Source organism: Delphinus delphis, chromosome 18, assembly GCF_949987515.2.
Source record: "Delphinus delphis chromosome 18, mDelDel1.2, whole genome shotgun sequence".
In the NCBI taxonomy this organism is placed as follows: Eukaryota; Metazoa; Chordata; class Mammalia; order Artiodactyla; family Delphinidae; genus Delphinus; species Delphinus delphis.
Genome location: NC_082700.1, coordinates 32,277,100 through 32,292,213, shown reverse-complemented (window position 1 = coordinate 32,292,213; position 15,114 = coordinate 32,277,100). Strand labels below are relative to the sequence as shown.

General features: G+C 37.6%; 1 protein-coding gene across 4 annotated transcripts in view; it reads left to right on the top strand.

Annotated features, from left to right (window-relative positions):
• DIAPH3 (diaphanous related formin 3) overlaps positions 1–15,114 on the top strand; it is a 546,819-nt gene that overhangs the window by 328,042 nt on the left and 203,663 nt on the right. For all 4 annotated transcript variants that reach the window (XM_059996017.1, XM_059996016.1, XM_059996015.1 and 1 more), the window contains one exon: positions 8,851–8,975. In XM_059996017.1, the coding sequence (XP_059852000.1) occupies positions 8,851–8,975 (125 nt within the window). The remainder of the gene's footprint in view (positions 1–8,850; positions 8,976–15,114) is intronic.

The following is a 15,114-nucleotide window of genomic DNA, read 5'->3' as shown; positions in this document are numbered from 1 at the left end:
TAGTTAAGGGTAACTGCACTGTTAGCTTTATATATAGAAAGCGTTTATATTATGTTGTGAAATGTTTTGGTGTTTAAGGGTTATTGTTGATGATGAGCTTCGAAATACCTTTTTCTTATATCATCATATGCAAATACTGAAGCAGTTAAAGCTGAAATTCATAATATGCTGCTGAATTTAAGGAGTTTTTATTGACAGGCAGTGACAATTACAGTAATTCCAATAAATGATTTCAGTGGGTGAAATAAAAATGTGATAGAGGCATTATATTATAGGAGAGGCTGTTATTACAGTCATGGACTCTGGAGCTAGACACCTGGGGTTCAAACCCCAACTCTGCCCATTGCCAGAGGAATAACCTTGGATGAGTTTCTTATCCTCTCTAGGACTCAGTTTTCTTGTATATAAAATGGGGATAATAGTAGTATTAATTTAGAGGTTTGGTGTGAGGATTAAATAGGTTTGTATGTGTACATCTTTATAAAGCTTGTATGTAGCACCTAGTAAGCACTATGTAAATATTCTCTACATTTGTTGTAGTTGTTTTTCAGTGGTTCTTTCTTTTTTTTTTTAAACATCTTTATTGGAGTATAATTGCTTTACAATGGTGTGTTAGTTTCTGCTTTATAACAAAGTGAATCAGCTATACATATACATATGTTCCCCATATCTCTTCCCTCTTGAATCTGTCTCCCTCCCACCCTCCCTATCCCACCCTCTAGGTGGTCACAAAGCACCAAGCTGATTTCCCTGTGCTATGCGGCTGCTTCCCACTAGCTATCTGTTTTACATTTGGTAGAGTATATGTGTCCATGCCACTCTCTCACTTTGTCACAGCTTACCCTTCTCCCTCCCCGTATCCTCAAGTCCATTTTCTAGTAGGTCTGCGTCTTTATTCCCGTCTTGCCCCTTGTTTACACACATCTGCCTATGCTGTCATTAATGATGCAGGTAAGCATGGATATAATATATTATTATAGAATTTTAATATATATTCTCGAAAATTGTTTGAACGGATTCCAACTGTCTTGCCTAAAAATCATGCAAGCTTTAGAGTACAAGGCCAAGAATTCTGTAGATTTGTGTTATTGAAAAACTGTTGTACTTTCTAAAAATTAGATAATAATATACATAGAGGAAATTGTACAAATCATAAATGTACAGCTCAATGCATTTTCTCCAATTGGACATAATAGCATAAGGAATGGAATATGGAAAATTCCATTTACTCTTCTGTGCTTCAGCCTGACACTATTTTTAATTCATATTTTGAACTTTGATATAAAATTTCTTTTGAAAAAGGGTTCCTACTACTAAACAACCTTTGAAAACAACTAGTCTCCAGCAGCTCTTCAACAACTTATAGTTATTTTTTTCCTGGAGGTGTTTGCATGTTATGTAAAATCAAATTTATCAGCCCAGAAATATTGAGGAATGCCATATGGAAATATGAACTAATACTGAACATAGATGATAGAAGTAATAGAAACATCTAAACAGATGTTTACTCTCCTTCATAGGAAAACCTAAAGAAAATGTCTTTTTAGTTAATCTTCCCCTCTGTCCTCAGAAGCAAAGATTTAAAACTGATCCGTTGGGAGACCCTTGTGTCATGTAAATATGTCTGTCACCTTGATGGCAGCTTCTCAGTAGCTGTCTGTCAAACTACATATTTTACGGAAAAAAGAGCTAGTGCTCATTAATAGTTTTTGATGTTTTGACCCTATAAGGAAAGAATTCTTTCCAAAAAGTTTATCGAACTCTTGCTGCATGGTAGACACTGTCCTAGGCACTTGTATTAATAAGGATTAGACAAACACAAAAAACAAAAACCAACCAAACAAAAAAGAATAAGGATTAGACTGACTTTGAGTGACAGAAAAAAAAGTAACAGTGGCTTACATAAGATTCATTCATTCAGTATTTCATGAGTTGTTTTCTGAATGCCTCTTCTGTCTCAGGTTCCATTTGGGGTACTGGATAGAGTAGTATATGAACACAAAGGAAAAAGTCTCTACTCTCTTGAAATTTACATTTTAGGTAGTGGATACAGAACAAAGAAAGAAGTCAATGTATATTATGTCAGGTGGTTAGCTGTGGAATCCTAGGCCAGGTGTTTTTTTGTTTGTTTTTTGGAATGTAGGTTGGGAGGTCAGAGAAGGCCCCATAGAGAAGGCCTTTGCGTGAAAGCCTGACAGAGGAGTGAGGAGGCATGACAAGGTGTGTGAGAGAAGCACTCTAGGCAGAGGGAAGAGCAGGTGCCTAAGCCCTAGATATGAATGTGAGACTGGATCAGAGGGAGGCGGGGGGGGGGGGGGGGGGAGGGCGTAATAGGAGATACGATCAGAAAGGTAGCAGATCCAATAGGACGTTATTGGCCATTATAAGGATTTTGACTTTTCTCTGAGATGGGGAGCCATTGGAAGGGCTTTGAGCAAAAGAGTGACATCTGGCTTGCATTTTCAAAGGATTGCTTTGACTGCTTCTTTGGGGGAAAATGTAGAGGAACAATGGGCAGATGCAGTGAAACCAGTTTGATGCTGTAAGAATAATCCAGGGGAGAGAGCATGTTGGCTGGGACCGAGAGGTTGTAGCAAGGGAGGTGAGAAGGATTTAGGCAATGCACCTACATTGAAGGTAGAAATCAACAGGATTTACTCTGTGATTGAGTATGTGGGGTATGAGGGAAAGAGAGGAGTCATAACACCAATCATTTACTGAGGTGCAGGAGCAGATTCCAGAAGCAAGATAAGTTCCAATTTGAAAATGTGAGTTTAAGATGCCTATTAAATATTAAGTAAAGATACTCAATGGGCAGTTGGAGTTCAGGGGAAAGATCTAAGCAGGAGAAAAAATTTGGAATTTTTCAAGTTTAGAGATATGCATGCAGTCCAGGACTTGTTAGGCTGCATGGTCTCTAATAGCCATACATGAAAACTCATCTCATAATTTGCATGTCAGTTAGTCTGTATTTATCATGGGCCACATTTAAAGCAGCCACACCTCCCTCCCACAAACATGCACACAAAACCATTATCTTGAGGGAATATTTTGAATATTGTTACAAACATCTCTATTACGGGCCTCTTTTCTTTAATATTTACCATTTTCTTGAACATCTTATTTGCAGAAAGGAGTTTTCAAATTCTTATAGGTAAACATGATTTTCCATTAGATAGGCTTCTCCCACTAATATTGTTTTCTCTTGTAAAAAGGTTGTTATACCTTTAGCACCTTCTTTATAGTCAGAGAGGACAAAGCTACTTCTTTTCTGCCCAGAGTGGGGGAAATGGGTCAGTAGAACCGACTGGAGCCCTTTCACTGGTTGTGCTTGTCATTTCCTCTGCTTGCCTTCTGCCTACCTGTCCTCTCTCCAGACTCCATAACAAATATAGGCAATTCCTTTGCAGTGTGATGTATATAAAAAAGGTAACAGCAAAACCGTCATCGCATGTATAGATCTTCCTTGACTTATGATGATGTTACATCCAGATAAACCCATTGCAAGTTGAAAATACCATAAGTTGAAAATTCATTGTATACACCTAACCTACCAAAGTTCATAGCTTAGCCTGGCCTAACTTACACGTGTTCAGAACACTTACATTAACCTATAGTTAGGTAAAATCATCTAACACTAAGCCTAATTTATAATAACGTGTTGAATAGCTCATGCAATTTATTGAATACTGTGCTGAAAGTGAAAACCAGAATGGTTCTCTGGGTACAGAATGGTTTGTAAGCGTATCGATTGTTTACTCTTGCATGGCTGACTAGGAACTGCGGCTTGCTGTCCATCATCACAAAAGTGTGTACCACATATTGCTATCCTGGGAAAAGGTCAGCATTCAGTATATGAAGTATGGTTTCTATTGAATGCATAGCTCTCCCCACCGTCGTAAAGTTGAAAAATTGTTAAGTGGAATGTAAGTCAGGGGTCCTCTGTAGTACTGGGTTGGACAAAAAGTTCATTCGGATTTTTCTGTAACATCTTATGGAAAAACCCAAACGAGCTTTTTGGCCAACCCAATATAAGAAGTTAATTAGGGGATGCAAATTATAATGTATTATTATGTGGAGTTCCATCAAGAATCAGAACAATGGGAAGAAGGAAAAGCTGAGCAGAAGACAAGCTGAGGGTGACTGGCCAGTCACTTAGCATTGCTTCTTTCAGTTTACACCTTTGCCTGTTATAAACCAAGCTGCAATTTATTTTGAGTTTCTGCTTTTTTTACCATCTTATTTCAGTTTTATGTTTTTCCATCAACATAATGAATGTTATAATGATACTGTAGATCTTAGATTTTGTTCTAGGCCTATTTAATGTTAGGGATTTCTTTTAATGGTACTGAGGTTTTTGTCCATCTTATCCATTCATTTTATTATTTTTAATGTGCATTTGTGAAATATTCTTACAGCTTTATTAATACCTTTATAATTACAATTGTCTAGGAAAAATCACTATGTTGAAAGCTTGAAATGCTATAGTTTCTCTCACAAAACAATTGTGTCTAGGAGCATAGGGAGGGTAATTTAGTTTGAATGTTTACAGTTTTTTGTTAATAAGTTGCTGTTTAAGCATTCTTTAAAGGAATCAACTTCCCTGAAATGTATCATGGTATGTAAGAATGACTGTGACATTTCTTAGTAAGCTTGTTATAAAATAATGACCAATACCTCCAGGAGATATTCATAGACAATTATTATTTAATTACAGAGATTACTTAAATGTATACAATTTCTCCTTTTTTATTTGAAATCTTAACGTGGTAAATCATAGAGGCCATCGTATTACAGAGAGCCTATATTCATGATTTCTGTAAATCTAAATATTTATGGTTGTGATTTTGACTTTTATTCAGAACTTTTCTAACACCTCTAGTGTATAATTATCATAATAACTAGGCACTTGGAGAAAAGTCTGTGTCTTGGATTTTAAGGTTTTAGATATTTAATCTGTTCTATTTTCCCATTTTAATGCTTTTATCTCAAGAGGTTAAAGTTAAATACAAAATCCATTCCTTCAACAAACATTTGAGTATCTGCACTGTATTATGTAACCCAAGGTACAAAGATGAATAAAATATGGCTCTCTTCCCTTAGGAATCCCCAGTTAGTTGGGAGAGGAAGACACATAAAACGATAAAAGTAATAGAGTGTAGTAATTGCAAAGATAGAGATAATTACCAGGTATGACACGTAGGGAAGGCATGTCACCAGGGGCCTGACCGGGGTTTTGGACTCATATTGTAGAGTATGAATAAGAATGACTTGGGTGGAGTGGGCAAGGCAAATAGACACGGTATTTCCATCATCAGGTACGGAACAGATGAAAGGGTTTGGGAGGAAGGGAGCTACGAGCAGGACTGTTGACTTGGGAGTAAAGTGTGGCTGATTAGGAGGTAGAGCCAAGTTGTGGGTGGAACTCCCATGTTGTCATGTAAACAGTTTATTGCCTGTTTTTTAAGCAGGGAAGGGACATCTTTAAATTAATGTTTGTCTGGAAACTTCCATGTACAGTGTGGATATGGCTCTGAGAGAAACAGTAGGAGACAAGAGGGCAGAGAAAAGTGTTCCAGATGCCTTGAATAGTGTTCAACCTAGCAAGGAAGTAGGTCCTATTTGTCATGTAAAATGTGAGGAATGTCACGATCCTTTGGATCTGAGGGTTCAGGAGAGGGAAGGGTCAAGACTAGCAGGTTTCTAGCACAGGAAACAGAATTTATGGTTCTGCTGCCCACTAACGTGTGGAGATTACAGATGGGCAGTTAGCTGGGGACAGAGATACATGGTATCTGAGGTGACATCCCATCTGATTGAATATTGAGTAAAATGCAAAAATTGAAATTGCCTTAAAAAAATCTAGTGAATTCTGTTTGATGATGGCTATGTTTTGTTACTTCTAAATAATGAAAAGGAATTAAAAATAAAAAATAAGATTAATTTCTTGGTCAAGAAATGTGACAAAGTTGAAAGATAAAATTCATACACAGGTCAGATACAGAGACACCAGTAAATTAACACTTCTTTGAGGGTGTACAATTTAAAATTCTCTGCTCCAGTTGGGATTTCTAATACAAAAAATTATAGTCACTGACCTCAAAAAACGTGACACATGAGAAAAGTGTGGCTAAATGATGTTCACGGATGTATAAAGGTGCTATCTTTGTAAACATAATTGCTGAAAAAGAAAAACACCAAAGAAATTCTTAAATACTCTTTAGTTTTACCCATCAGATGGCCCCAAACATTGGATAGTATTTTATTCTCCTAGAACTTGCACACATGTTTCTTTCTTTCAGTTGTGCTTTGGTCTTCATTTAAAAACCAGCACTGCTGGTTTCACTAAAAGTTGATCAATCACACTTAAATTCTCTTAACTATAATACATAAATGTAATCAGATAGTGCTGATGAAGCTTAAGTAATGGCTTAATGGGATTTCTATCTGTAGAGTAGCCACAGAACCACTTTTTAAGACAACCTGCTTACTCCTTATGATGTCAACCTTAAATGTTTGAATATGCCCCACAGCTTCCTAACATCCCAAACATTTTGCTCTTGAAATTAGCAACTTTTCTTTTTAGCCTGAGTTCTACAACACTGTTCCTGGCATGTTGATGATGATGATGATGGTGATGATGACGATTATTTTTTAAGTTTCCTTAGATTCTAATATTACTGACTTTAATCTTTAAGGTCTTCATGTCTTACTGAGTTCTAAGAATAAGAGTAACATCTCATAATCCATTTTATTTAAAAAAAAATTCTTCATCCTATATCATAGCATTTGATCTTTATGAAATAGCAATGAGGTAAAGGTATGAGACGAGATTCTTCCTATTTCACTCATGTGGAAATTGAGCCAGTGAGAAGTTGCTTCATATCACAGTGATAGAACGTAGTCCCTGACCCACTGCTACCAATGAGTTGGAAGAGGCTCAGAGGATCCCCTAATAAGCATTTCATCTGAACCTGAAGCCCTTCTCTCTTCCCACTGAGAAGCACTCACTCACTGGGATAGCTTTATGTTCAATTACAAGCAGCTGGTCTCCTCTGAGGGCTGCCCAGGCTGTTAGGCAGCTCTGAGGGTGACAACTCATAAATCAAAAACGTACTCATCTTATACCTCCTCACAGGTACTGGAGTTCTGCCTTCTGACCAGACATGCACTTCAGTGTCCATGCGGCAGAGTAAAAACTATATATTGGGTCTTATTCCTGATTCCTAAAATCTTTCTTAAATGATGAGAGTGTATTTTGTATGCTACTGAGATGACTCAAGGCAGATGGGGGGGAGGGCCAGCTTAGGGAACTTCAGGATGGGGGCACTGGTTGACAGAGGTACCAACCATGTGATTAGAGGGTTAGAACTTTCAGCCCACCCTCTGAGCTCCAGTTCAGTCACCAATCGCCAGTGATGTGCTCAATCGTGCCTGTGTCGTGAAGCTGCGATGAGACTGAAATGACGAAGCTAAGGGAGCTTCTGCTGTAGTGAGCATAGGGACATGCTGGGAGGGCAGCGTACCTGGAGAGAGCATGGAGACTGTGCTACCCCCTCCCTCCCCATTCCTTGCCCTATGCATGTCTTCCATTTGGCTATTCCTGAGTTATATCCTTTATAATAAAAACTGTAGTAGCAAGTATAGTAAGTACTTCCCTGAGTTCTGTGAGGGAACTCACATTATAATTTTTCACATTCTAAAAAATAAATGAGTTGGTGGGGAGGGCATGGGAACCCTTGAATTTATCATTGGTTAGAAGTATGGGTGATCCCTGGGACTTGTGACTGTCCTGTGAAGTGAGGGCAGTCTTGTGGGACTAAGTCCTTAAATCTGTGGGTTCTGGGCTAACTCCAGGCAATGCATGTCAGAATTGAAGTGAATTGGGAGACACCCAGTTGGCGTTGGAGAATTGGTAGCTATTGGAATGAAGTATTAGGTGTCAGAAAAAAACAAATAATCCACCTATGTTCCTTCCCAGTGTTTGCCTTGTGCGTTTTGTTACATGGGAGTTCCTCAGATTTTATTTGTCTTTTCACTAGGTGTTTCCCAAATTTGATGTGTGTGTGTAATAAAATTTGACCAGCAAACTTAATCATAATGTTTTAAGTATGTGATTTTGTCCAATGGTGTGCTAACACATTCAATTTAAATGTTAATTAAAAATTATAGTATATCTCTCTTCCATCCAGCCATCTATCTATCCATCCTGGGTTTAGCTGTATGTGAAATCACTTGTGATTTGCACTGGGCAAGAATGTACACACAAAAAAATCTTTATTAGTTAATAAACACAGATTGTCCTCATAGTACCACTAAAGAAAGTTTGACATTTGTTTCACATGTTATTCAGATAACCCCTGATACCTTTTCATTCCTGTCATGGGAGACCTTGAACAGAAGAGCATACTTTCTCCATGTTTTCCATGTATATTTTATTTTTCCCTCTCAAAAGATCATGATTTTGAAAAATGCTAAAATTATATTGAAATAGTTTTAATTTTAAAAACAATTGTCTTTCTTTGCCTTCTTTTTCTGAATAGACTGTTTATTTTGTTTTGTTTGTAGAGGTCAAGGACTCTGATTTTCAACAAAAAGTATTTCTTGAATGTGGTTTGTACATGTGAGCTTTTCCTAAATTTCATCTTCTGTTTTAAATAATCTTTTATTAAATTTTCTTCATTTCTGGATTTAAAAATCAAAAAATTTAAATGAAATTTACCTTTCATTTATTTTAGTGGATTTCCATTATTATTTTAAGGTTTTTCACAAATGTTTTGTTTCTAGAGTGTTTTACTTTTTTATATTATAATTTTGTCCTTCTAATGCGTATAATATTCTCTCTCTTAGTTTCTGTAGAAACGCTGGAAAAGAATTTGAAGCAGATGGGAAGGCAGCTTCAACAGCTTGAGAAAGATTTGAAAATCTTTCCCCCTCCTGAGGACTTGCATGATAAGTTTGTGACAAAGATGTCCATATCCTTTGATATCTAAATAGCTTAAGTCACTAGTCAATTAGGAGTACGATTTACTTAACATTTTAAGTATACTTGCATAACCAGAGATCACCCTACAGAGCCAAGAGCCAAATTATAGAAGGTTTAACCTTTGCCTTCTTGCAAGGAAATTTATCAAGGCTTTTACCTATCAAGAATAATATAGAAGTTTATTGATTTCAATCCTTTTTTTCCTTTTTATTAATATGAATAATATGTTGTCTCATCTTTTTCCTTCCATATGCCCTATTTCCTTCTGATGTTCATGGTAAACTGAAAGGATAGGAAAACTCAATTTGAGGAAGTTTGAATCTAATGTCATGTTGTGATTTAGATACTTTTGAAATGTTTTAGGAAGCAGATGAAGACTTTATAAACTGTTGTGACTAGTCAGCTTAATTTCAAGAGTTGTTATATATTAAAAATTAACTCATATTCAAGAAGCTTTAAAATCTCCTTTAGAAATACGACATGGTTCCAAAATCAGAACCGAACCTATCCCAGTCACTACTGGTGTAGGTATTCTCTAGACCCAAAATAACATTGACAAAATATGTGTGTGTGTATGTTTATGTGGAAGTGTGTGTGTGGATATACATATATACATAAAAACTAATAGCATTAGGATTGTGTCCTGCTTAATTTAAGGTTCCTTGATATTCAATTATCTTCGGTTTTACTAAGTTTGTCAGTTAATCTCTAATGAGTGATTGAAGTAGTAAACTTTTTTTTTATTTCCAGAAACTAATGTTGAGTTGCTTTCCAAACCATTCTGTGAAATTAGATGTATTTTGCCTTCTAATAAAGTATTACTACTATGCATTATCAAAATTCCATATGAACTTCAGAATTCTATATGAAAGGATAACCCACTTCTAAACGAGCTCTTATAAATAGATACTCCTAATATTTTATTTTAAACTGAGATACTTGAAATAAAGTAACTACTTTTCCTCTTTCTATCTCTTCTCCCCTGAGATTTGTCAAATCACAAAATTATTACCTGGCTTGTCATAGATTTTATTGTATTATATACTTTCAGCTTAATTGTTAATTAGTTCAATTTTAGCTTTCTTCACTGTCTCTTTTGGGAGATATCATAAAAATGCACTCCAGCAACAATCAATTCAGGCTAATGTGTTTGTTTCCTTTCATATGTTTCCTATCCACCCAGTTTCTTCTTTTATTAGGCAGGATGCCTTTATCACTACATTTGAGAAGGTTGTTTTTTTAAAACTAAAATCTGTGTTTATCCATCAAATATATATTTGCCACACCTTCTAATTTGGCAAAGTATGCTTTTTAAACAAAATTTGTTATTGTAGAATTGTATCAGATTCATCATTCTTAGCTTCCCCCCCAATTTTATCATATTAAAATATTCATATGTGACAATTTATTATAATCATTAAGAACTGTTCACTGAGGCACTTTTTATTGTTCCCTATAGATAGAAAGCATTTTATAAAAGGTTTTGCTTGCATACAGTTTCTGGTAATATACTGTATGTGTACTAATTATGAAGCTCAGTTACCTGGAACATAGGACCTGAGATAAATTCCTGAGCTTAGAATACAGGTGGTAGAATCCTGCTCAGCAGGTGATCTCAGGACCTATGCATACTTGTGTTCATATGACACAGAAGCTGAATGATGTCAGCCTCTTGAAAGGTATGTAGCTCATAAAAAGCAACGAGCAGGAAATCAGAAGTAGGAAGGATGAAGCTTTGTTGGAAACAATTTTTCATTCTGAGTACAATTACACTCCATGGACAAGAAAGCTTCTACATCCTGTCGCTAAATATCACAACCTAGAAGCCTCTAATGAACTGATTAGCATTCATGTATTTCTTGGAAGTCAGATATATGAACAGTTGGTGTACTTTGCTATTGACAAAGCTTATAATCATAAATATTCTTTGCTGAGATTAGATTGTACTCGTTTGCTTTTCATCTTAGTTAGACATACTAGTTTCAAAGTAATTAAATTCATTCATTGCAAAGCTTTGTTTACTTTAATTAGGACTGACAACAAGTCAGATTTTGAATATTAAATGCATTTATACAGACCTTATTAAAATGGCAAATTGTGAGCTTCTTACATCTTAGAAACTGGAAGAATTTGGAAACTAAATGCACAATGAATAAAAATGTGTTTAAAGTTTGGGTTGTTAACACTGGAATTTTATGTTTTAAGTATTAGTGCTTATTAGCTAAAGCACATATCAAATGTTTGGATCATCAACAAATTCTGAAAGCATATGTGTGTTACCTAAGTTTTTAAGGATGCATTTTTGCAAATAGATATTTACGTTAAACAATCATGATTTAGTGAACTTTTAATCTGTTAACTGAATTGTTTTAAACTATAGTGTACAATTTTGTTATAATTTTACGAAATGAAATTTCACGAATAGCACTCAACTATAGTATACTGTATTTTTATTCTGCGAGTACTTGCTTTCTTTACATACACTTCTTAATATTAAAAAATACAAATTTAGTACATTCTTTAAAAGGCATGCACAATTATTTCATATATATCACATTGACTTTTTAGTAATAATTATGTTACTTTTCGATTGCAAAGCCTGGTCAAAAGTATAATTAGAGTAGAGTAGTTTCACTGTAAATATTTGCTTGAAAATGTGTAATGTGTTTTGTGGTAGGGTCACCAATATTGTTATATATAAAGTATTATATGTGAGGTATACACATTTATTAAATTCTTTATCAGTGAGAAAATTAGGAAAATGCCAGGATTGGTGTCATGCGATGCTTTTGCATTTCTTCTGAACTTTACATTCTGGAATATATGTTATTTTGAGGAAAATAACAAATAGATCCTAGAGCATCACCCTTGAAATTCTCCTTGCACAAGGCTTTACCTTTCTCTTTTCTCCTCATCCTACCCCCTCTCCCAAGTCTCTTAGAAAAAATCATTTTGCTAGACATTTCTATATTTTTGTATTTGTCACACAACTTACGTGACACGTTATTCGACTCTTCTCCATTTTATAGTCTTTAAATTTCTTCATTGTTATCGCACTTTATTTTCACTTTCTTTTTTGTTATTACACTGTATAGCAATATTTTGGATGTTCCTCAAATTACTATGTAGATGCTAAAACTGAGAGAAAGACTTACATCTTACTTATATCTATATTCCACACTGCATAAAGCACAGCATTTTTCAGGTAAATGAATTTAGTACATTTTTATTTAATTGAACTGTGGTTAGGAGTAAAATAGAAGAGTAGAATGGGTGAGATGTAAACTAGTATAATACATGGTCCATTTGCAAGAGTGGGAAGTTGCGTAATTGAGTGATTTGTAAGAGGAGAGTTTTTCTTTTGAATTAGTCTTCTTTCCTCCCTTGCCTGTTTTCTCTCTCACCTGTTTTCCATTTAACCCATTCTTAATAAACTTTTAAGTCTCAGATTAAAATATCCTGCTCAAGAGCCCTTCAAGATGACAGAGGAGTAAGACGTGGAGATCACCTTCCTCCCCACAAATACATCAGAAATACATGTACATGTGGAACAACTCCTACAAAACACCTACTGAACGCTGCCAGAAGACCTCAGACTTCCCAAAAGGCAAGAAACTCACCACGTACCTGTGTAGGGCAAAAGAAAAAAGAAAAAACAGAGACAAAACAATAGGGACGGGACCTGCACCTCTGGGAGGGAGCTGTGAAGGAGGAAATGTTTCCACACACTAAGAAGCCCCTTCACTGGTGGAGACAGGGGGTGGGCAGAGGGGAAGCTTCAGAGCCACGGAGGAGAGTGCAGCAACAGGGATGCAGAGGGCAAAGTGGAGAGATTCCCGCACAGAGGATCGGTGCCGACCAGCACTCACCAGCCCGAGAGGCTTGTCTGCTCACCCGCCGGGGCGGGTGGGGGCTGGGAGCTGAGACTCGGGCTTCGGAGTTCGGTTTCCAGGGAGAGGACTGGGGTTGGCTACGTAAACACAGCCTGAAGGGGGCTAGTGTGCCGGGAGGGAGTCCGGGAAAAGTCTGGAACTGCCTATGAGGCAAGAGTCATTCTTTCAGGGTGCGCGAGGAGAGGGGATTAAGAGCACCGCCTAGGGCTTCCCAGGTGGCGCAGTGCTTGAGAGTCCGCCTGCCAATGCAGGGGACACGGGCTCGTGCCCCAGTCCAGGAAGATCCCACATGCTGCGGAGCAGCTGGGCCTGTGAGCCAAGGCCGCTGAGCCTGCACGTCCGGAGCCTGTGCTCCGCAACAGGAGAGCCCACAACAGTAAGAGGCCCACGTACCGCAAAAAAAAAAAAAAAGAACACCGCCTAAACGAGCTCCAGAGATGGCACGAGCCGCGACTATCAGCACAAACACCAGAGACAGGCATGAGACGCTAAGGCTGCTGCTGCAGCCACCAAGAAGCCTCTGTGCAAGCACAGGTCACTATCCACACCTCCCCTCCTGGGAGCCTGTGCAGCCTGCCACTGCCAGGGTCCCGTGATCCAGGGACAACTTCCCCAGGAGAACACACGGTGCACCTCAGGCTGTTGCAACGTCATGGTGGCCTCTGCCGCCACAGGCTCGCTCCACACTCCGTACCCTTCCCTCCCCATGGCCTGAGTGAGTCAGAGACCCCGAATCAGCTGCTCCTTTAACCCCGTCCTGTCTGAGCGAAGAACAGATGCCCTCAGACAACCTACAGGCAGAGGCAGGGCCAAATCCAAAGCTGAACCCCAAGAGCTGTGTGAACAAAGAAGAGAAGGATTTGCCAGCAGCCTCAGGAGCAGCAGATTAAATCCCCACAATCAACTCAATGTACCCAGCATCTCTCGAATACCTGAATAGACAACGAATCATCCCAAAATTGAGGCAGTGGACTTTTGGAGCAACTGTAGACTTAGGGTTTGCTTTCTGCATCTAATTTGCTTTTGGTTTTATGTTTACCTTACTTTAGTATTTACCCTATATTATCATTGGTAGATTTCTTTATTGATTTGGTTGCTCTCTTCCTTTTTTTTTTAATATATATATGTATGTGTATATATATATATATATATATATACACACACACTTTTTACTTTTTCTCTTTTTGTGAGTGTGTATGTGTATGCTTCTTTGTGTGATTTTTGTCTGTATAGCTTTGCTTTTACCATAAATCCTAGGGTTCTGTCTGTCCTTTTTTTTTTTTTTTTTAGTGCTGGTTATCATTTATGGCTTTGTTTTCTGGTTTGGTTGCTCTCTTCTTTCTTTCTGTCTTTTTCTTTCTTTCTTTCTTTCTTTATTACATTTTAATTTTTTTAATCTTTATTTTAATAACTTTCTTTCTTTTCTTTCTTTTCTCTCTCTCGCTCTTTCTTTCTTTCTCTTTTTCTTTCTTTTCTTCTCTTTTTCCCTTTTCTTCTGAGCCGTGTGGCTGACAGGGTCTTGGTGCTCCAGCCAGGTGTCAGGCTTGTGCCTCTTAAGGTGGGAGATCTGAGTTCAGGGCATTGGTCCACCAGAGACCTTCCGGCTCCATGTAATGTCAAACAGCGAAAGCTCTCCCAGAGATCTCCATCTCAACTCTAAGACCCAGCTCCACTCAATGACCAGCAAGCTACAGTGCTGGCCACTCTATGCCAAACAACTAGCAAGACAAGAACACAACCCCACCCATTAGCAGAGAGGCTGCCTAAAGGCAAAATACTTAACAGACACCCCAAAACACACCACTGGATGTGGTCCTGCCCACCAGAAAGACAAGGTCCAGCCTCATCACCAGAGCACAGGCACCAGACCCTCCACCAGGAAGCCTACACAACCCACTGAATCAACCTTAGCCACTGGGGACAGACACCAAATGCAACAGGAACTATGAACCTGCAGCCTATGAAAAGGAGACCCCCAAACACAGTAGGTTAAGCTAAATGAGAAGACAAAGAAACACAGCAGATGAAGGAGCAAGGTAAAAACCCACCAAACCAAACAAATGAAGAGGAAATACGCAGTCTACCTGAAAAAGAATTCAGGGTGATGATAGTAGAGATGATCCAAAGTCTTGGAAATAGAATGGAGAATAAACAAGAAATCTTTAACAAGGACCTAGAAGAACTAAAGAGCAAACAAACAATGATGAACAACACACTAAATGAAATTTAAAATTC